The sequence below is a fragment of the Enhydra lutris genome, unplaced genomic scaffold, assembly GCF_002288905.1.
Source record: "Enhydra lutris kenyoni isolate GAN:26980312 unplaced genomic scaffold, ASM228890v2 scaffoldscaffold23, whole genome shotgun sequence".
Classification (NCBI taxonomy): domain Eukaryota; kingdom Metazoa; phylum Chordata; class Mammalia; order Carnivora; family Mustelidae; genus Enhydra; species Enhydra lutris.
The window spans coordinates 6,199,561-6,221,052 of NW_019154107.1; the positions used below are offsets into that span (position 1 = coordinate 6,199,561).

At 44.6% G+C, this 21,492-nt stretch overlaps 1 protein-coding gene across 2 annotated transcripts in view; it reads left to right on the forward strand.

Moving 5' to 3' along the window:
• The first annotated feature begins 4,555 nt into the window (after window positions 1-4,555).
• The window catches only part of LOC111150441 (pyruvate dehydrogenase kinase 3), a 67,815-nt gene continuing 50,878 nt past the window's right edge, over window positions 4,556-21,492 (forward strand). Inside the window, exons 1-2 of one of the 2 annotated variants that reach the window (XM_022507908.1) lie at window positions 4,781-4,831; window positions 7,062-7,197. In XM_022507908.1, coding sequence (XP_022363616.1) covers window positions 7,170-7,197 — 28 coding nt within the window. In that variant the 5' untranslated portion in view covers window positions 4,781-4,831; window positions 7,062-7,169. Of the gene's footprint in view, window positions 4,832-7,061; window positions 7,198-21,492 lie in introns of both variants that reach the window. The other variant, XM_022507907.1, reaches the window with a different exon arrangement.

Sequence of the window (21,492 nt, forward strand, 5' to 3'; positions counted from 1 at the left end):
GCCCATTATTGCTCAAATTACTCAGAATACTACCCTTGCCTTTGTTCCTCACTGGGAGCTGACAGGAAGGAATGTGATTTGGGGTAGTTTTATTGTTCCTATTCCTGGTTTTCTTTTCTATAAAGATTATCTGTTGTGGACCTAGTGAGTGGTACTGATGCCGGACAGGGCAGCGGAGCAGCAGAGAGGCTAGACTTGGGCTCAGCCATCACAGGTATTGTGTCTAGGGCGGAAGAGAGACCTTTACGAAATTCGAACAGTTTTGAGTGTTACAGCGAGAAGTTCACAGAATCAAGAAACAGTATATAGCAAGGGGAACAAATTGCCTTCCTGGTCAGGGAAGGCCTCCCTTGTTTTCGAAGTGATGTGGCTGTGGAGATCTTCTGGAACAGGGAGCTGGGTGAGAGTGCACAGGGTAGGACGGCAGTTCTCGCACTTGAATGTGAGTCAGAGTCACCCTTGAAGCATGCGGAGGAGTCGACTATTACTGCATGACAAAGTATCCAAAAACAGAATAGCTGGAAACAATGAACATTTATTATACCAAACCATGAGAGTTTCTGTGGGTCAGAAGTCCAGGAGCCACGTAGCTGACTGGTAGTGGCTCAGAGCCTGTCACAAGGTTACAGTCCAGGTGCCTGAGGAGGAATCTGCTTTCAGGCTCGCTCCCGTGGGCTTCCACAGGGCTGCCTTGCAGCAGAGAAGAAAGAAGAGAGAGAAAAACCCCAAGAGGGAAGTCGTTTTTTTAATGTTCACATTATTATTTTTTTAATAATGCATGTTCTTTAAATGTTCAGGAGTTATTCTAGGGTTATAAAGTATTTTTATTTAATATCTTATATGTTATCTTTGAATTTTACATTTTACATCTTGTAACCAAAAGGTACTGCTTTCTCCCCTGTTTTATTGAGAAATAATTGACATATAACATCGTATAAGTTTAAGGTGTACAACATAATGATTTTGGTATATGTATATATTGCCAGATGATTACCACAATATATTTAGTTCACACCCATCAACTCACATAGTTACAATTCTTCCCCCTTTCAATAAAAACTTTTAACAACTCTTAACAACTTTCAGAAATCCTACTTATAAGTTAAAATAAGTTCTGGGGATATAATGTACAACATGATGACCATAGGTAATACTATGTGTTATAATTGGCTTTATTTTTTTCAACAGTTTCAGATTTACAGCAAAACTGAGAAGATAGTACACAATGTTCCCATATGCCCTATGCTCCATTTCCCCTACTATTAATATCTTGCCTTATATGATAGATTTATTAAATTTGTGAACATTGATATATTATCATTAAACACATTTGGTCCAAAGTTTATCTTTTATTAAGAATCCTGTAGTTTTGGGGTGCCTCGGTGGCTCAGTCGGTTAAGTCGGCTGCCTTTGGTTCAGGTCATGAATCTGTGGTCCCAGGATTGAAACTCACGTCGGGCTCCCTGCTCAGCGGGAAGCCTGCTTCTCCCTCTCCCTCTGCCTCTGCGTGCCGCTCCCCCTGCTTGTACTCTCCCTGTGTGTCACATAAATAAATAAAATCTTAAAAAAAAACCAATTCTGTAGTTTTAATTTAGTGTCCTTTTATCGGTTCCAGAATCCCATCCAGGATAGCACGTTGTCACGCCTCCATAGGCTCCTCTTGATTGTCATGGTTTCTCAGATGTTCCTTGTTTTTAAAGTTTTTTTTTTTAAGATTTTATTTATTTATTTGACAGACAGAGATTACAAGTAGGCAGAGAGGCAGGCAGAGAGAGAGGAGGAAGCAGGCTGCTTGCTGAGCAGAGAGCCCGATGTGGGGCTCGATCCCAGGAGTCTGAGATCATGACCTGAGCTGAAGGCAGAGGCTTTAACCCACTGAGCCACCCAGGCACCCCAGATGTTTCTTGTTTTTAATGGCCTTGATAGTTTGAGGAGTACTGGTCAGGTATTTGTAAGAGTGAAGTTGTTTTATAACCTAATCTTTGAAGTGAGATCTTACCACTTCTGGTCATCCTCTGTTGGAAGTGAGGACTAAATCAAGCCCACACTCAAAGGAAGAAGAATTAAACTCCATCTCTTGGAGGAAGGAATATCAAAGAATTTGTGGCCAGGTCTTTAAAAACCCTCAAAGCTTGTTAAACCACAGATGGCCGGGACCCACCCCCGCAGGTTTTCATTCAGTAGGTCTGGGGTGGAATCCCGGAGTTTGTATTTCTAGCAAGTTCCCAGGTGATGTTCCTGCTGGTGGTCCAGGGATCTTGCTTTGAGAGTCTCTGGGAGGGGGCCCGGGGAAACTTTGGTGTGTGCAAGGAATTGAAAAAAGTTCATCAAGATCTATTTCTTTCAAGATCCTTCTCTTACAGCTATAAGCAGTACTGAAATCAACTCACTGGTTTAACTCTGGATTTTGCCAGTTTGCATGAGACTATTAGCTTAAAAATGTGTATTGCTGTATGAAAGAGGTAGAACAATATTTTAAGTCTATATTAGATGGGATTGATTTCATTTGATTGTCACAGATGCCAGGGAGAGTGATCAGGTATCTCCATCCGACATACGAAGTAACTGGGACAGAGAAAGTCTAAGTGACTTGTCTAAGACCACACAGCCAGTTAATGATAGAACAGAGCTTAGGACTGGGCCTTTTGAGCCCTGGACCAGTGCAATTTACATCACACCAGACTCTCTCGTATTGTGTCCCACTTCTAGGACTTTGCCACCTTTTGGAGAAGCATCAGTAGAACTAATCACATGACAGGTGACGTGATCAAATCAATAGAATACACAGATTGTGTTCACTGGCAGAGAAAGGAATGAAACAAGTGATGTGCTGGCTCAGACAGACCAGCAGCTTAGGTTGGGGGAACCTTCCTTTTTCCTGACTACCACCACTGTCACCAAGTACACTCTAACATCCGAGTCGCACCTGCAAAAGTCACTGGAAGAATCACAGGCTACAGGTCTTCTTTTTGTCTGCCCATCTGCACTAACAGGATTGCTTAGCTCTGCTGGCAAAATACCCAGCTAAAGAGGTTGTCAGTACATCTCTTTTAGGTTTTGGTTTGAATGGAGAGGACGTGGTAATGTATCATACCACCACCACGATGACCAAGATGTATTTGAAAATCTAGAAGTGTAGGCACGCCCCTGGATGCATTTGAGTGTATGTATTACTTCTCTTTAAATTCAGAATAAAGATACAACTAGTAAGCAAAGAATTGGGTGCACAAATACCCAATAAAGGCACAAAAGTTCAATAGCTACACACTGATAATTTTATTCAGTGAGAAAACCAGCCTAATCAGATCACAAGATTGGTCTCCAGTTACATTTTTACCTTTCCTTAGAGAACATTCCACTTTTCCTTTTACTTGATGTTTATATGTTGCCAAAAATAAAGCAAGTTTTCGTGAAAATGGTTGAAGTCAGCAGTACTTCATCCACCCCCATTAGGAAATCATGATTTCATATACTGAGCCCTGAGTTCAAGGTCACTGGTATGCAGAGAAAAAAATACTCAACACCTAGTGCAAGCATAGACTCCTATCCAAATGTTGTGGTGCTGGAGGTTGGTGAAGCATTAAAGAGTCAGGGAGCTGTCCTATGGTGGTGGTGGTGGTGTGATGGTGAGTGAGGGGATATGAAAGATAATGCCAATGACCTTTAATCTGATCCTTTCCGATGGTAGTGGTGGTATGAAACAGCCATTTGGTGTGAGAGGGAATATGGGGGTAGGGGGCCTGAAACCCAGTGTCAGTGATGTTAGAATTGATACTGTCCAACGGTGGTTGTGGTGGCATGAAACAGAGGCAATGACTTAATCTTGTCCAAAGATGGTGGCCTCAGGTGGGAAGATGGTGGGGCTGCGAAACAGAGCGAGTGGCCTAACATTCCTGCCCAAAGGTGTTCAAAAGGGTGAGGGCTTAAGGTGGAGGTGGGCTGGGGGTGGAGGCGGTACCGTGGGCCACGTAACAGAGTCAACAGTGACGTGACAATTAAGCCTGTCCAGCGGGTGGGAGGCAGGCGTGAAACATAACCACATTTGATTCTGCCCAAGGTGGTCGTGTGGTGGCACGCATGAAACGGCCACTATAGTTAAGTGGTAAAAGGGACGTGAAAACCAAAGTATCAAGATGTAATGAGATCGTGAAGGGCCGTAGCCAGCCCATCCAGGGAAGGCCTCCCGGAAGAGGTGCCTCCGTTGAGCGGCGCCTTAAACAAGGCGTAGGGCTGGATTCCGGGCGTGCACTTCGGACCTCCTCGCGGTCCGACGGCACCTTCGCTACCTTCGGGCCGAGAAGGACTTAGCGTGGGGAAGCGGTACGCAGGGCTGCGGCAGTTACGGGGAGGGGCTCAGGCCCAGGAGCAGAGGAGGGAGGCGCCGGCATCTGGGCGAACTCAAGCAAAAGAAAGCGAGAGCGGCGGCGGCGAATCAGCGGCCGGCGCGTGCGCCCGCGCGCCCCCCGTATCCCCCGCGCCCTCCGTGCGCCGCGTACGTGCGGCGACCGGCTCCGCCCCCGTAGGCGGGGCCTGGGGAAGCCGCGGGCGGCCGGCCGCGGCCCGGGAGCTGCTGCTGCTGTTGCGGCGGCTGCACCCGCGGCGCCAAGGCCGAGGCGGAGGCCGAGGTGCGAGCTCGGCTGACGTGCGGGATCCGCGTGGCTCGGCTGCAACGTCTCGTGCGGCTGCCTGAGCGTCTCGGCTGGTCTGTGCGCGGCCTCGACGAGGATGCGGCTTTTCCGGTGGCTGCTGAAGCAGCCGGTGCCTAAGCAGATCGAACGCTACTCGCGTTTCTCGCCATCGCCACTCTCCATCAAGCAGTTCCTAGACTTCGGTGAGTGCGGGGCCGCGGGCCCCTGCGGTCGGTACGGTCCCCACAGCCCCGGGACGCGGGGCCGCTGCCTTCCGGGGCCGCCGCCGCGGGTCTCCGTAGCTCGGGGCAAAGTCCGTGGGAACCGCAGGCGGGGCTCCAGGATGCCCGGGGACTCTCCCGGGGACTCGAATTTCGGGGAGCGGAGCGGGCAGGGCCTGGCACCCGCACACCGGCCTGGGCTTTACCTGGAAACACGGAAACCGCGTCCGAGGACCCTCATCCGGGCGGGACTCCCCAGACCTGCTTCGGTAGCTTCAAATCTACTTGACACAGACCTCACCGTCCTTAAAACTTAGTAGCGGAATGTGGGTGTAGCTTTTTAATGTTTTTATTTGTAGATTCTTTTGTTGTTGGGTAAGAGCTGTTTAGAAACACCTTGAGGTCGAATAAATTACGCAGTGGCATTTTGTTCCTTTTTTGCCGTAAGGTGCTCCCGTGTGCCTGGAGCGGAAGGACTCGAACTGTTGTCCTTTTCGTGTAATGTTAAAGCAGTTAGAGGCCTGGAGTACAAACGCTTTAGATGCTGGGGAGGAGAGGACGCGTGGGCTCCTAGCGTCAGAGCAGGGTCTCATACACCCGCGATCTCGGGGCCAGCACCTTTAGTCGCGCCTCCCCTTTTGTGTCCCACCACCTTCTTCCCGGTCCAGTGGGCTGATGGGCAGCTGACCCGGATTGAGGTGGGAGCGCGGAAGACCCGGCCCTCCCCTTCCCGGAGAGGCCTAGCTGACATGGAAATAGATTCCACCACCTTCTGCTCACGGGATCCTGTTTCCCCAGAGCGGCGCCTTTCAGCCACGGAGCGAATACTTAGAGTTGCTGAAGGCGAGGGAGCTGGTTGTGAACCACCTGACAACGAAAGCCAAGTGCGCACCCAGATATCTGAGTGGAGTTGAGCATCCTTGAAGGGGAATCGAATGGAGCAGCAGAGATGTTCTAAGCTCTCAAGGGAACATAATGGGAGTCCCTTCCTGTAATGAATTTTATGTAAATGTAAAGGGACGGTATCCGGATAGGAATAAAAACTAAAAATGCAGAGGAGGTAGGACACTCCAGGAAGATCAGAGATGCAAAATGTGATGTTGCCTATACTGACAAAGTGGGGATAGGAAGAGAGGACTAGGTTACAGTGGAGACCAAATTAAATTTTAAGAACCCGCTTTGTTGGGGATTGATGAAGAGAGTCAAAATTCAATGAGATGTTGATCTTTGCATCTGAAACTGCACTCCTGGAAGCTTTTCAGTAGTTAACCATCTCTGGCCACTTTTGACATTTTAGAGGTTTGAAGCAACTCCTGACTTCAGGGTTTAGAAAGAAAATGTCACCGTTGCTGTAAATAGCATGTTTTCCATCTCCAGTTTATGGTTTAGAGAAGACTCTGAAGGTATCAGCTTCATGACCTAAACAACTTAGGTTAATTCACAGTAAAAGGAGCAAAAGGAATCCAGAAATTCCTAATTTCTTCCACCCTCAAAATTGACATAATAGCTCTGCTAGCTTGGCGAAATTTCAGTTGATTTAGGTCTACAGCAAGCTAGTATCTACCCATGTTAATAGGTGTCTTGGCAAGAATGTTACTTGAGTGGGAAAACCACAGTGGGAGATAGTGTTATCATGGAAAACCCATGGGACCAGTATCTGGAAATGTGTTCTAATTTTTGCTCTGCCACTAACTCAAGAGTGTGGCCTTGGCTGAGTGAACCTCACTGGGGTTCATTTTCCTCATTAAAAAAAACGTGTGGATTGTATCAGGTAATCTCTAAAACACAACTCCTGAACTGTGTGATTGTAGTTTCAAAGGAAAAGGGATGAACTTCTGAAAAAAAAAATTACCAAATCTCCTGATAGGTATTTCCCATAAAAGGCTTCTGACCTATTTTGGGAGAGGTGGAGGGATATACTAATCTAGGATAATGGAAGAAGCCTAATAATTGAAGTTTTTCCCTTATAAGGAAGCACACAGAAGAGCTATATATAATTGTAGTGGAATTTGCTAGAAACTACAAGCCTAGTTTGTAATATCCAGAGACAGGTGGCGGGCAGCCTGTGTTTAATGACAACAACTGGAAGAAGAGTGTTGTCACACATCTCGACTTCTACCTTTCTTTTAGTTCTTCTAGCTCTTGATAGTTTTTTTGTGGAAGGCAGTGTAGGAGTTTGAGAATTTAGAATGGATGTTGGGATATTTTTAAGGTGAGAGGCATTATGCCCCTTCGTGGTTGTTGAAAATGGCAGATGAAGGCCACCTCCAATGCTTAAAGGACCAGCTGGGGAGCAGCAGATGACCACGTGAAGCCAGCTATGTGTGGACCGTGGCAGACTGCAGAAGGTATGTGCTGGCTCCAGAAGGGGCAGGTGAGCGGCTACAATTCAGTGTATTTGAAAAGACCTGAGGCTCAAACAAAGTGGACATGTGGACCATATTGACCTCTAGGCTGCCACTTGGTGACCTTTCAGATTTTCTCCCTCACTGTCTTACAAACAGGACATAAATTTTTGACTGACCATATTTTGGACAGGGACCAAAGAAAGCATGTACATGGAATTCGGTGTCTCGGTATTCTTTATAAGAATGTTAACAAATAAATTGTAGTTTCTATGGCCACTGAAATAGCTTTATTATACTAATCTATCCACACTAGTAAAATAAGGAGATTATCTTCCTATTTAAGTGAGGATGAAAACTGGTTGTTACTTCAGAAGCAGTGATTTTATTATTTATTATTATTTTTTAAAGATTTTATTTATCCATTGGACAGACAGTAGTAGTAGACACAAGTAGGCAGAGAGAGGAAGGGAAGCAGGCTCCCCGCTGAGCAGAGAGCCCGACTCGGGGCTCGATCCCAGGACCCTGGGATCATGACCTGAACGGAAGGCAGAGGCTTTAACCCACTGAGCCACCCAGGTGCCCCAGTGATTTTATTTTAAAGAAGGGTTTCTCATTCTCAACACTCTTGATATCTGGGGACAGGTCATGGTTGGGGGTGTGTTCTGAGCACAGTTGGAGGTTTACTAAGGCAGCATCACCGGCCTCAACCCACTAGATGCCAGTACCTACGAGACGGCACCAGCTGGGACAACCCAGTGTCCCCAGACAGCCCCATGTCCTCTGGGGGAGGTGGGGGGGGAAACCAGGCTTTGTGGAAGACCACTGCTGTAAAGCATTTATATCCGTGGTTTTCATGCCTGGGTCCCATCCCCCAAACTTATGTAGATGGTCTGGGGGTGGGGTGCAGGGCACTGGTATTTTTAGAAGATTCCCAGGTTATTCTTAAGCATAACCAGCATTGAAAACCACTAATTAGATGATCTTCTGCTCTAGAGTACCTATGTTTGCCATATTTTACTGTGCCCTTTAAGATAATAAGAATTTCTTGAACTCGATCTTTGCTTGAAGTAAGGCCTTCCACCCAGTTAGCAAGTGTAGCAGGAGTAACAAGTGTTCCTACTGGATTAGGAGTTCATTCTAAAGGGTGGGGTTTTTTTAAAATGAGATTTTCTTTTTGGTTTGAGATGGGAGTTACATGGTTTCAAATTCAAAAAGTGCCAAAGGACATAGAAATGTCACCTTCCTATGTTTGTCCACTAGCCTCCCCATTTTTTTGTATAAATGGCAGCTTGTTATAGTTCTGTCCATACCTTGCTTTTAAAAATTTATACCTTAGGGAGATTTCTATATCTTTACAGTACTTCCTTTTCCTCGTTTAGGGCTTCTGAGAGTTTGTTTATATGACTGTTCTATAACTCATTAGCCAAAGCTAGTAGGTTGTTTCTCGTCTATGCCGTGCCAACCAGTGTTAGCATGAATTGTCCCATATGTGCCTCATTCTGTGTCTGTATGACTGTATATACCGGACATTTTCCTGAATGTGGGATTACTCCCTCAGAGGTATGTGCATTTGAAACTTTCATAAACATTGTCAGATTGCTTTCCCTAGAGGCTGCCTGTTTATCCTCTCCCTAGAAGTTTCCGAGAGTGCCTGTTTTCCTGTGCTTTTACCAAATTGTTGGCAAACTTCTGATAAGTAAAAAGTGTTACCTAGTTAGAATTTTTTCTCCTTGAGTAAATGAGTTTCTATTTTGGTTTTTTATTATGGAAACTTTTGACCCTTAAAGAACTAGCAAGAATCAGGTGTTGAACGCTTGGGTTCATTGTCTGGATGTCCACATGCTGTTTGTCTGTGTGCAGTCTCTCAGATTTTCTTGTCAGGTGCCATTGCTTGTTTCAGAAGACTTCTTTTTTTCTGTATTACCACCAGTTTATCTTTCAAATACTGTGTTCTTTAGAGGTCTGGTAGTGGGGTGCCTGGGTGGCTCAGTTGGTTGACAGTCGGATTCTTGCTTTTGGCTCAAGTCACAGTCCCAGGGTCCTGAGATCGATCCCCACCTCAGGCTGTGGCCCTGGGCATGGAACCTGCTTAAGATTTTCTCCCTCCCTCTCCTCCCCCTTACAAATTTTAAATAAATAAATAATAAAGTCTTTACAAAAAAGATTTGGTAGACTCCCCCTGTACCTTTGAAACCTGGTGTGTTTGGGGACTGTTGCTGTTTGACAACTTTCTGTATTCTGTGGTATTGAGCTGTATAGATTTTCTGTTTCTTCTGGAGTATATTTTGTTATATTTCTTTAGAAAATTATCCTAGTCATTGAGGTTTTAAGTCAACTTGCAGAGCTGAGTTAGTAATCTCCTCATTTTCTCTGTGGCTTTTCCTCTTTTTTGTATTCGTTCTCTCCTCCCCTCTCTTGATTAGATTATACGGCAGTTTATGATTGGATTCCTTTATTCGTTTTATGAGTTTTGTTTTCTAGTTCATCAATGTCCACTTTGACTTTGTTAATTCCCTCTGACCTCCCCAGTCTCCTCACGTTTGTTATTCTTTTCCTTCTGAGTCGGACACTTGGTTTCTTTTCTCTGTGCTCTTTGAGTACACAAGGTTACAGTTACCCCTCACGGCTTTAGCCGCTGACCTGTCAGCATCTGATCCTTGCTCCTCCCAGCTCTCCTGCATCTTCAGACTTCAGTTCTTCGGTGAACTAGGAGTTGTTGGAGTTTTTACATTTTCAGGGCAGGCACATCCTGCATTTTAATTTTCTTTATGTCTAGTTTTGTTGCATTGTGATCCCAGAATGTTATCTGGATGACTATTTCTTTAACTTGCAGATGTTTACTTTGTAGCGCAATATAATGGTCATTTCCTGTGACTGTTCCTTGGGCAGCAAAAAGAAGATGATGTTTTCGTCTCAGGTTACAGAATTTGATATACCAGATACACCATATTAATTATGCTATTTGTTTCCTATACCTTTACTTTTATTTATTTATTTTTTTTTAAAGGTCAAGCAAAGCTTTATTTCACCTTTACTTTTATTTTTAATCTACTTGACCCATCATGACCTGAGAGAAGTTCAAGTCTCCTAATAGGATTCTCTTTCTCTGTATCTCTCTGACGGTATTTCCTTCATACCTGTTGGCTGCTGAAACTTTCTTAACTGTCATGTCCTCACTGTGAGATGTACCCTTTAGCGATACAGAGTGCTGCCCTCTTGGTGGATTATTGCTTTTTAGCCTGGATTCAACCTTATTTGACATTGAGATCTACATCTTTATTTTCCTCTTGTTTAGATTTTCTGGTGGAGCATTGCTGTTTTATTTTGTGTTTTTTTTTTCCTCAGTCTTTCTGAATTACTTTGCCTTAATTATCATCTTGAAATGTAGTGTAAAGTTCGGTTTTGCTTTGTGAATCAAACTTTCTCTTTCGTGTGGCTAAGTTTAACCAATACATGTATTTGTTGATATGAAAGATCTGTCATCTATAGTGATAGACATCTATAATTTTCTCTTGCTTTCTATTTTTTTTAAAGATCTTTATTTATTTGACAGAGAGATCACAAGTAGGCATAGAGGCAGGAGGGGCAGGGGGGAGGGGCGGGGAAGCAGGCTCCCTGCCAAGCAGAGAGCCCAACAAGGGGCTCAGTCCCAGGACTCTGAGACCTGAGCTGAAGGCAAAGGCTTAACCTACTGAGCCACCCAGGCGCCCCTCTCTTGCTTTCTATTTTTTTTTTTTTTTGCTTTCTATTTTTAATGCCTTTATTTTTCTACTGTATTCCATATCTCATTTGCTTTGTTTTATTATAGTTTTTTTTTTAACAATTAGGTTTGAATTTTTGGTTCCTGTGATTATCTTAGGCCTTCTTTGTCCAGTAAGGTCACCACTAGCCGCTTGACCTTCTTTAGCCCTTGAAATGTGGCTAGTGTGACTGAGAAACTGAACTGATTTAGATTTAAATTTAAAGCTGATACTTGATTCAATTGATCGGCAAACTTCTGTGTTTAGAGCAGTTTGGATATGTGACTCTCCCTTAACTGTAAATTTGATGAAATCTAATTATAGGTCAGTTACTTCTGATAGAAATTTAGGTTTTGAATTGAGTTGTGCACAGTGGCTTTCAAGGACTTAATATGAGAAATCTATTTTTATATTGATTCTTTGTAGACATGATAATATTTTGGATATGTTAGATTCAATGAAATGTCAAAACTTTCACCTGTTTCTTCTTGAGTTAATGTGGCTGCTAGGCAGTTTCAAATTACATGTGTCCCACATTATTTTTCTATTGGACCGAGGCTTCAGATAGTATATATAAATTCCTTACTAGGAGTAAGAGAAGTATCACATTTCCATGTACAGAATAAACATTTACTTCATTTTTCAATATAACTTTTATGGTCTTTTCCTTGTGAACCTGTCACTCTCAGGATTTTTGTACTAATTTTTGTTCATTAAAGGGCAGTTCATGCTAATGGTGGCTCTTCGTAAACTTTGTCTCAAGGGAACTATCCTACCAGCACAAACGGAGACAAGTAAAAAGCTCTGTCTTGAAATTTCTTAGTTTATTTCTTCTCAGATTATTTCTCTTTATCCTGCTCAAGTGTATGGGCTTCCTCAAATCCAAAACACAGGATTGTTTTGAAAGGAAATGAATACACAGGGAAGAAATCCTAAAGAAATAATGACTTTACTCAGCTGTTTGTTTTTGTGTGTCAAACTACCAACAATAGACCAGAGACAGAGACAATTATCAACCATGAATGGGTGAGCAAATAAAATTGTCATTGTTTGTGTTGTCAATGGAAAAGAAATGGTAGCTCCTTGTTATATTTGCAAAAATCTGAGTTCTGTCTTTCCATTAAGTAGTTGTTGAATGAAAACTTCTCTTGGTATAAGGGAAGGAGAACTTGGACTGTTGAGATGTAAATTAAAGTCAGAACCTGCTGAATCTTGAATGACTTGATAGGAAATGATTCACATTTTCATTTGGAGCTGCTCTTTATCTTTCAGTCTCTGGCCACTTCTGATTCCTTCTCTCATCACTTTGATTCCCTCCCTGCACACTTACTTCCCATTTGTTCTATTTCCCAGTTCCTTTGCTCTTGTCTTTTGCACAGCTGCACTGGTTTTAAAGGTGTTTGCGCCCGCCCTCCCTTTATTTTATTTTATTCAAAACTGTCTCTTCCCAGAGGGCAGCGCTCGCCCCTGCTTTGGAACCTCTCCCAGCTTCTTCAGCTGTTTGCTGTCTGCAGAGTGGGCGCTCCGTGACGGGTGATTCCTGGCTCCCTGTAAAGGTCATTAAACGCTACACACCTTAGTTGTTATATAAGTTTAAATTTCCATAATGTCCATGCATTTAAATATAGCATCTCCCAGATTAAACCACCAGAAGGCAGGTTGTCTGACAACTCTGCCCTTTTTTCACAGAAAAGATTTCTACCACCATCACACTCCTTGTGAACCCAGGAGCCTTTAGCCATCAGAAGGCAACAGTTTCCTTATTTTTGCTGTTCTTGAGGTTTAAGGGCCCAGCCACCTTCTATTTTCCTTTAGAAAGTATTTTAAGATAGAAATACCCACTGAAAAGTTGACTTTGGTTTCGAATGACTGCTCTTCGAAAAGTCTTGATTTTTTTTTTTTAAAGATTTTATTTATTTATTTGACAGAGAGAAATCACAAGTAGGCAGAGAGAGAGGAGGAAGCAGGCTCCCTGCCGAGCAGAAAGCCCGATGTGGGGCTCGAACCCAGGACCTGGGATCATGACCCGAGCCGAAGGCAGCGGCTTAACCCACTGAGCCACCCAGGCGCCCCGAAAAGTCTTGATTTTTAAGGTCATTTTTCTCCGCCAAGCCTGATTACCACTGGGGAGAAGAGTGATTCTGTTTCCAGAGGAGATGAAAAGATTTTTTTTTAATTATCATGTTAGGAAAGAGGAAAAACAATTGCATTTTGTTCCCGAGTATGTTTACCTTGTACCTTAACAGATATTTACACGATACACCATTTCTCTAAGCAGGAGAGTTTTTCTACTGGGAGGAGTTGGCAAGAATTAGACTAACCTATTGAGAGACAGAAGCCTGCTATTGAGAATTAAAGGGCCAGAGAGTGATTTCAGTTAGGGTAAAGATGTCTAACTTGACTTCATGCATCTTGATCAGTATTTAAGCTTAAAGTCAGAATTGGCCCTTTGGGGCCTTCATGATCAGATAGGGTTGGATTTCAACGTAATCTGGTTCATCAGGCTCAGGGTGCTTCAGCTGTGGCTCTGGCTTGCCTATCTTGCAGTTTTGTGTGGGGTTCTGTAGTCTTGAAGGGGAGACTTGGCCACACTTGCTGACCTCCGGATGGGTGGTGTCCTCCCACCTGAGCTTAGGAAATTCGCTAGGCTCTTGGCACGATTTGAGAAACCTTGGATTTATTACTGGATGGAATCAGAAAATATCACTGCTTTTGCTTTTCCTTTTCCTTTCTGTCACATGGGCATTTAAGCACTTGACTTCCATGATAAACTGAAGTCAGAGTTGGGCACATACTTTTGTTTTAGGAATACCATAGTGGAAGATAAGTAGTCCAACTCTGTAGCTCGAGAGCCAGCCCCTGTTTTGTTCTGTTTTTTTAATTGGTAGACTTTATTTTGAATAGTTCTAGGTTCACCACAAAATTGAGCAGGAAGTACAGGGAGCTAGCTCCCACATACAGCCCCTGCCCAAATACAGCCTTCCTCACCACCAGCATCCTGCACCAGTGTGTGACACTTGTTAACAGTGCCAAGTACTTTGGCATAGTAACCTGTTGTGCTGTGCAAAATATCGTTTGCAACTGTGTTCTCTTTTTTGGTAAAGGAATTATCCAAGTATACAATTAAAGGCATTTGGAAGGAATATCACCATTAATTCTTCCATCCATTTTTTTTGTGATAGCCTTGGAGCTTTTGCCCATTTGTTTATGTATGTTCATGCTGAATGTTGGTTTCCTTCTTATTTAGAGCACAGCCTGAGTTTTTATGTACTCGGCCATTTACAGTGCTTTTATCATGGTCACATTTAGCACCTGTAGCATTTTGCAGATTGTTCCTAAACCCCTCTGGAATTCCTTGCCCTTTCTGATGGGACTCTCGTAGCTAACTGACTTTTGCTCTGTTCTGTTATCTAGTTGCATAGCAACAGTTATTAAGACCTCAAATCTTTCTTTGTTGTTTCTGTTTTATCACATGCTAAGTTCACAGAGTAGTTCTATTTGCGAATTCTAGTCAGTGAGACAACTTTAGTGATTTTCACTAAATATATGTTAACTTTTGCCTTATAATTTGTCTTGAAATTTGGTGACAATAGTTCCTTATTTATTACCATAAATTTTTAGAAATTCTAGCTGTTCTTGCCCACCTATTCTTGGTAAATTAGTGAACTTACAGGAAAGTGTGCTAAGGGGTCTGTGGGTGGTTTGCCCCGCATTAATAGAAACTAACCCGGAAGCATTCAGCTAGCCCATTTCACTTCTGTGGGGGTGGGCCAGTCAGTTTACCTCCATACTTCCCCTGGGGACAGAGCTGGGTTTGGTGGAGACCCCTGGTGGTATCCTTCATATCCCTCAAGGAGAAACCTAGTTCTGGTCAGTGTCTCATCTTCGCAGAGATGATACTTTCTGTCATAATGAATGGCACAAAAATCACAGCAAACTATTACATTTACAAAGGTCTATATTTATACTCCCTCTCATTGAATAGTTGGGGTTCTAACCAAATTGTAGATTATTTCCTGAAGCATCACGCAAGCTGTCGTGATTTTATTTTCATTCTGAGACTTGGTATGTGATTCCACTGGATCATTTGAGTTGTACCAGTTGAGCTTGCTTTCTTATTAGGGCATGGAGGTCAGTATGTAATAGTTTCACTGTTGGGAATAAATTACTAAGTATCTCTAACATTTTCCTGGAGCAGAAAGCTAAATATTCCCCAGTGTCTCCTTGGCCAGAAGACAGTAGGGTCCTTTGAGATTGGTAACATACCTATCTTTTCCCAACAAATTGTTAGGTTTTCACAGACCAGAGCATATTCCAGGTTTTATCTGAACCTTTCCTTGGCTCTGTTCTAGTGAAGTACAATGTTTCCTTAAACTTGGTAGCAGAAATTCCATGTATAAATTTGGTTAATTCCTCTGCTTCCCATGTTAAATAGAAAGCAAAATGGTAATCAGCATTGTGTTCTTTCTATACTGGTCAGGTAATGAGCTCAAGTGAGCACTTTTTTTCTGATCATTCCTTCAGCTACCTGATCACAGTGAGTGTCCCTATCTCTAGAAACTGCCTTTTATATAGAGAAAGACCACTTCTTTGGTTAGCCTTTTTCCCAGATTCTCTGCCATGGCCTCTCAGGCCTACATTCTCCTATTCCTGCTTCTATAACCTCGGCTTGACTTCAGTAAAGCTGTTCAAGGAGGAAATTAAAATGGACTCTTTGGAAACTGAAAAACAACGAGTAGATTCAGCTAGCATTTTCGGAGTACTTACCAACACTGGTGTAAAATACAGTATCGTAGACTTCTCACGCCAGTGTGTGTGATACAAATGGGGAGACCGAGGTTCAGGGCAGGCAAGAAAAGTACCCACACGTACAGTAGAGCCAGGGGACCCAGGACATGCTCATCTAACTGCCCCCTCTGTAGTGAGGAAATAGCTAAGGATCGGGCGCAGTGTGGGAACAAAACACACCCCAGGGGAAGGAGCGCCAAGTGCCCTGTCGCCCCATGTCAAGGGTCACGGCATCCTGAAGGGCAGCCACTTCGTGAATGTGTTCAGCAGTCTTGATCTTTCCCATGTAGGATCATCTAGAGAAGGAGAAACAGGAGAGCTGGTAATGCTGAAAAGTCTCTTAAGACTTTGAGGACGTTCTTGGTCAGTTTCCTAAGAGGCTGAAACAAATCTCAAACATGAAAATAGAGACTAAAAATAGATGGGTAGATATCCCCTGTCAGAGCCTAAGGAGGTTTTTTGTTTTTGTTTTAAAGATTTTATTTATTTATTTGACAGAGATCACAAGTAGGCAGAGAGGAGAGGCAGGCAGAGAGAGGACGACCCGCGGAGCAGAGAGTCCAAGGTGGGGCTCGATCCTAGGACTCCGGGATCACGACCTGAGCCAAAGGCAGAGGCTTTTTTTTTTTAAGATTTTATTTATTTATTTGACAGATCACAAGTAGGCAGAGAGGCAGGCAGAGAGAGGGGGGAAGCAGGCTCCCCGCTGAGCTGAGAGCCCGATGCGGGGCTTGATCTCAGGACCCTGAGATCATGACCAGAGCTGAAGGCAGAGGCTTTAACCCACTGAGCCACCCAGGCGCCCCGCCTAAAGGAGGTTTTGATTTGTTTTCGCTGGTTGGATTTTTTTGTGAATCACATTAGTCAGTGGTCTTTAGTCCTGCTGCTGGTGAGAATAATTTAGAGCGGCGTTTGGTGGTGGTGGGTGTGTGTATGCGTGCGCGTATGTGCACATGCGTGCACACTCACCGTGCACATACCATGCACACTCATGCGCATACGCATGCCTAAAACTAGTGACACCTGCCCCCATTGAGGCCCATTAAATCATTCTCTGGAGGCAGGGGCTGCAGTGTTGGTACGCTGGAGGTACCCAGGTGATTGTCATGTGTTAAGAACGACTGCCTTGGGGCGCCTGAGTGGCTCAGTGGGTTAGGGCCTCTGCCTTCGGCTCAGGTCATGATCCCAGTGTCCTGGGATCGAGCCCCGCATCGGGCTCTCTGCTCGGCGGGGAGCCTGCTTCTTCCTCTCTCTGCCTGCCTCTCTGCCTACTTGTGATCTCTGTGTGTCAAATAAATAAATAAAATCTTAAAAAAAAAAAAAAAGAACGACTGCATTAGGTCCAGTAGACTCTGCCTTAAGCCTAAGGGCTGTGAACCAGGGAAGGGCATGTGTGAGATGCTAAAGGTTGACCCTTAAGTAGTTTAGGAGTCCATCAGCATTACTTGTATAGCTGGATTTGGGGTGAAGTGGAAATTGAGAAGCTTTGGGAAATTGTCAAGGCATAGTCACTACCTTTGGGAAACTTATGGGTAAATGAGAAGCAGGGGGAAATACATAGATTTATATGTGCTAGCCAAAATTTATGAACCCTGTGGCTTTGTGGCATGCTTTCCTGCTGTCTCTCCCTCTCCCTCGAAGGTTTGTGTAATAGGGGTGGTTTCTGGGAATGTGTGACGTTTACCCTCTTGTCCTGCATCCAAAGTGCCCTTGGAGGCTTTTTGGGTGGAGAACACAATTAGAAGAACACAGAGAAAAGTGTGTACTATTTTTCTTGATTTTTGGCTCCTTCCCTTGGCTGCCTACTTGTAGCAGTGCTCTCTCCAGACTTGTTCCAGAATTGACATTATTAGGCAAGGTTGGTGTAGGATAAATAACTATATAGAGATACATACCAAAATCTAACCCTCGCAGGTTCACCCAGTGGGAGCTTGAGTTTAGAGATCATCTCTCCAACCTCCCCAGTTTTGTATGTGGCAAAGTCAAAGTCCCAGGTAGGGAAGAGCCTATCTGAATCATTGGCTGGTTGTTGACTTGACACCTTTGCCACCTTTTCCAGGGTAACCCAGAAATTATTCTCTCTAGGAGGCAAAGGGAACTTACATTTGTGTACCATTCCCTGCCAAGCACAACAGCAGGCAGATGTGGCTGTAATTCTCCCCACATCCAGGTGCAGTAGATACTTGCATTTCCTGGATGGAGATGCCGAAGCTTAGATGATTTAAATATCCTGCCTAAGCAAAGTTAGGGGCAAGACCACACTTAAAATTCAAGTAGATGGAGTTTTTCTTTCTTTCTTTTTCTTTAGAAAGGGAGGGGGAGCCGTAGGGGAAGAGGGACAGGGAGAAAGAGAAATCTCTAGCAGACTCCACACCTAGCATGGGGCTGGACATGGGGCTCGATCTCACAACCCTGAGATCACAACCTGAGCTGAAATCAAGAGTCAGGCGCAGAACTGACTGGGCCACCCAGGTGCCCCTCAAGGGGATGGAGCTTTTAAGCCTGCGCTTTTTTCAGTTCAACAAAGTATACCATTTCGTTTAACATAATATGCCACTACCCCAGTGCACTTATTTCCAGCGAGCATAGTCTCTTTTAGTAATGCGAAGGTTTTGTCTAAATTTGTTCTGCTAGATGATCCGGAAGTCGCGTACTCTACCGCTCCTCTAGTCTTACCAAACTCTCAGGCTGTTACCTGCTTCATTTACTTGCACTGAAACTGAAATGGTTCTTATTCTGAGGGCCACCCCACCTTGTTCACCTGCTTATCGTCTCTGGGAATACGAGCAGCAGTCTGTGTGGACTTGTACTCCAATCTTAATTTCTGGTGCGCACCCCCCCCCCCCCTAGCCCGTGGCGGGCAAATCCCCCAACCCCCCCCCCTCCCAGTGTCTTTAGCTACAGAATGGAAGCGATAGTGTCTAATCCCAGGCTTGCCGTCCCGGTGAGATGGAGAACGTGTAGCACAGTGTGTGGCACATGGTCAGTGCTCGGTAGATGTTGGCTCTGCTTTTATTATGGGAAGCCAGTGACACAGCATTTCCTGGATGAAGTCAGCTTCCTGCTAAGAATAAAAGCTGCATAGGGAGCTCTTAACCTTGAACGTTAATTACCTTAAAGTTTGTTGGCTGAAGGTCCCAGCTCTAAAAACTGATCATTTTCCAAGAAATGCAGCGCTTTCAGTTCATTAGTGCTTTTGAGCGCTCCTGGCGCTCGGATCCTCTTCATTCGCTGTAACGGTCAGCTTAACATTTTGCTTTGGTTCACCTCGAAAATGAGTACACGGTGACCTTTACTTAAATGTTCCTGCTTCCGAGACAACAAGGCATCCTGTAACTTACCAGTCCACCGTTAGGACTAGATCCTAAAGCCCCTTCTGGAATTGGGCTGATAGGAGTCTCTGTGCTGGCTTTGGCTACAGTTGTTACTCACACACTCTAGCAAGTCGAAGCTGTGTTTGTGATAGTCAGTTCTGAACACACCCACGCCTCCCCTCGGCCCCCCGCCCCGACTCTCTGGCCTGACAGACTATACTGACAGTTACTACCACTTCGTTACCACCTTCCTTCCTACCTTGGCTCCTCCTCCCTTAACTTGAAGGATTTGATACCTTTGACCAAACATACAGGACAGAGCTGGCTATCTATAAGAGGAATTTACCATTACCAGCAATACGACCTTGCATCCCTGAATTGTATTTGCTACGGTAAGTTTATATGGAAACTTAGTATTTTGATTTTCAGTTCTAATCAGGAAATATGTATTAAATACCTACGGTGTGTTGCATATTGTGCTAGTAGACTCTGCAGTGTCTGAGGCATTCTGGGACCCACAGGACATAGAACTCAGTGGGTGGGGGGCGAGGCAGAGGGGTTGCCCAGGCAGAGGACACAGACTGTGGCCTCACAGTGAAATCTGTTCACACCGGGCATGCAGAAGGGCAGGTTTCTCACTAATCTCTTCATGGACACATACCTACCTTCAAAGAGTAAATGGGATTCTAAAGAGAGAAGATCAGGGCACCAGTGGGTGTTACTCACTCACTTTCCCTCAGTACAGAGGTAGAGGCCCCACGGGGAGGGTCCAGTAACCCTCACTTGCCTTAATTAAGAACCCCATCATGATCACCCTGTGTCCCTTTTTCCTACAAGAACAACAAAAATCAGGGCACCTGTGTGGTTCAGTCAGCTAAGAAGCATGTGCCTTCAGCTTAGGTCATGATCTCAGGGTCCTGGGATGGAGCCTGATGTCCCTGGGATCCTGCTTCTCCCTCTCTACCACCCCCTTCCCCGCCCCGTTTGTGCTCTTGCGCCTGCGTGCTTGCTCTCTCTTGTTGTTGTTGTTCTTTTTTTGTAAGATTTTATTTATTTATTTGACTGAGAGAGAGTCCAAACAGGGGGAGCAATAGAGGAAGAGGGAGAAACAGACTCTATCCGCTGAGCAGGGAGCCTGATGCGCGGCTCGATCCCAGGAGCCCCGGGATCATGACCTGAGCTGAAGGCAGACGCTTAACCGACTGAGCCAGCCAGGCGCCCTCTCTTGTTCTGTTGAATGAATAAATAAAATCCTTAAAAAGAAAAGAACAGCAGAATTCATTACATGACCATGAGCTTCCCACCTCCACTACATATGGTAGCACATTCTGTATGAGATTTTGATATTCTTTGTAGAAAAATGAAATGGCTCTAGTTATTGGAAGACCTTTTTTTTTTTTTTTTAAAGACAATTTTTAAGGGGCCCCTGGGTGACTCAGTCCATTGAGCGTCTGACTCTTGGTTTTGGCTTCGGTCATGATCTCAGGGTCATGAGATTTAGGTTGTTTACAGTGTCCCTCCCATATCTTTATTTGAAAAAATTTTAGACCTTAGGAAAAGTTGTAAGAATAAGAAAGTCAGCACCCACGTCTGGCACCTAAATCCAGCAGTTACTTTGCCATATTTGCTTTTTATCTCTCCCCTCCCCATCCATCCCTCTTCCTGTCTCCTTTCCTCCCCCTTTCTCTACACGCACTTTTCTGGCTGAACCACTGGAGAGTAAGCTGTAGGTGTCACCGCGACACCTAGATAGTAAGTATGCATATCCCAAGTGTAAGAGTATTCTGCTGATGACTGCTTATCACCATGATATGCTTACCACACTTGGGGAATTTCTCATTGATATCTGAACATTCAAATCTCCCCTCATGGCTCTTGCCTTCAGTATTGGACAGCTCAGGTCTAGAACATACTCCAAAGATACTGTGGCCGAGCAGGCTGCTGAGCTAGATGCAGCAGAGCCCAGGAGGGTCCCACAGATAGAGGTGGGGGTGACAGGTACGGCTGGCTGGCTGAAAACCACAGAATGCCCCAGAAGTCTGCAAACCGTAGGGTTACCCTGCACCCTCGCCATAGGAACATGAGTAGGCAGGCTGTTATCTGTAGGTCAAGTAAAGGGCAAAAGGAGGCTCTTCTCTACTGACACTAAGTGAACTACTCAAGGAGGATTAGGGATCCTGCTGTGGTGGTGGGACCCCACCAAAAAGCCCTAAGTAACCAGATATTTGGGGTCCTCACTTAGTTGGTCTTTGAAGGCTGCTTCACTGAAGCATTACTGAACAAGTGTAGACCACCAGATGTCTGAGGGAAGCCCACAGTGAGGAAGAGAGAGTAAGATAAATAAATGCCCCCCCACGTGACCCCAGAAGAAACAAGTTCAGGCAATGAAAGAGTGCTTTAAAATGTAACTCAAGAAATAAATCATCTCCACCTCCTCCCGAACATCTTAGGGC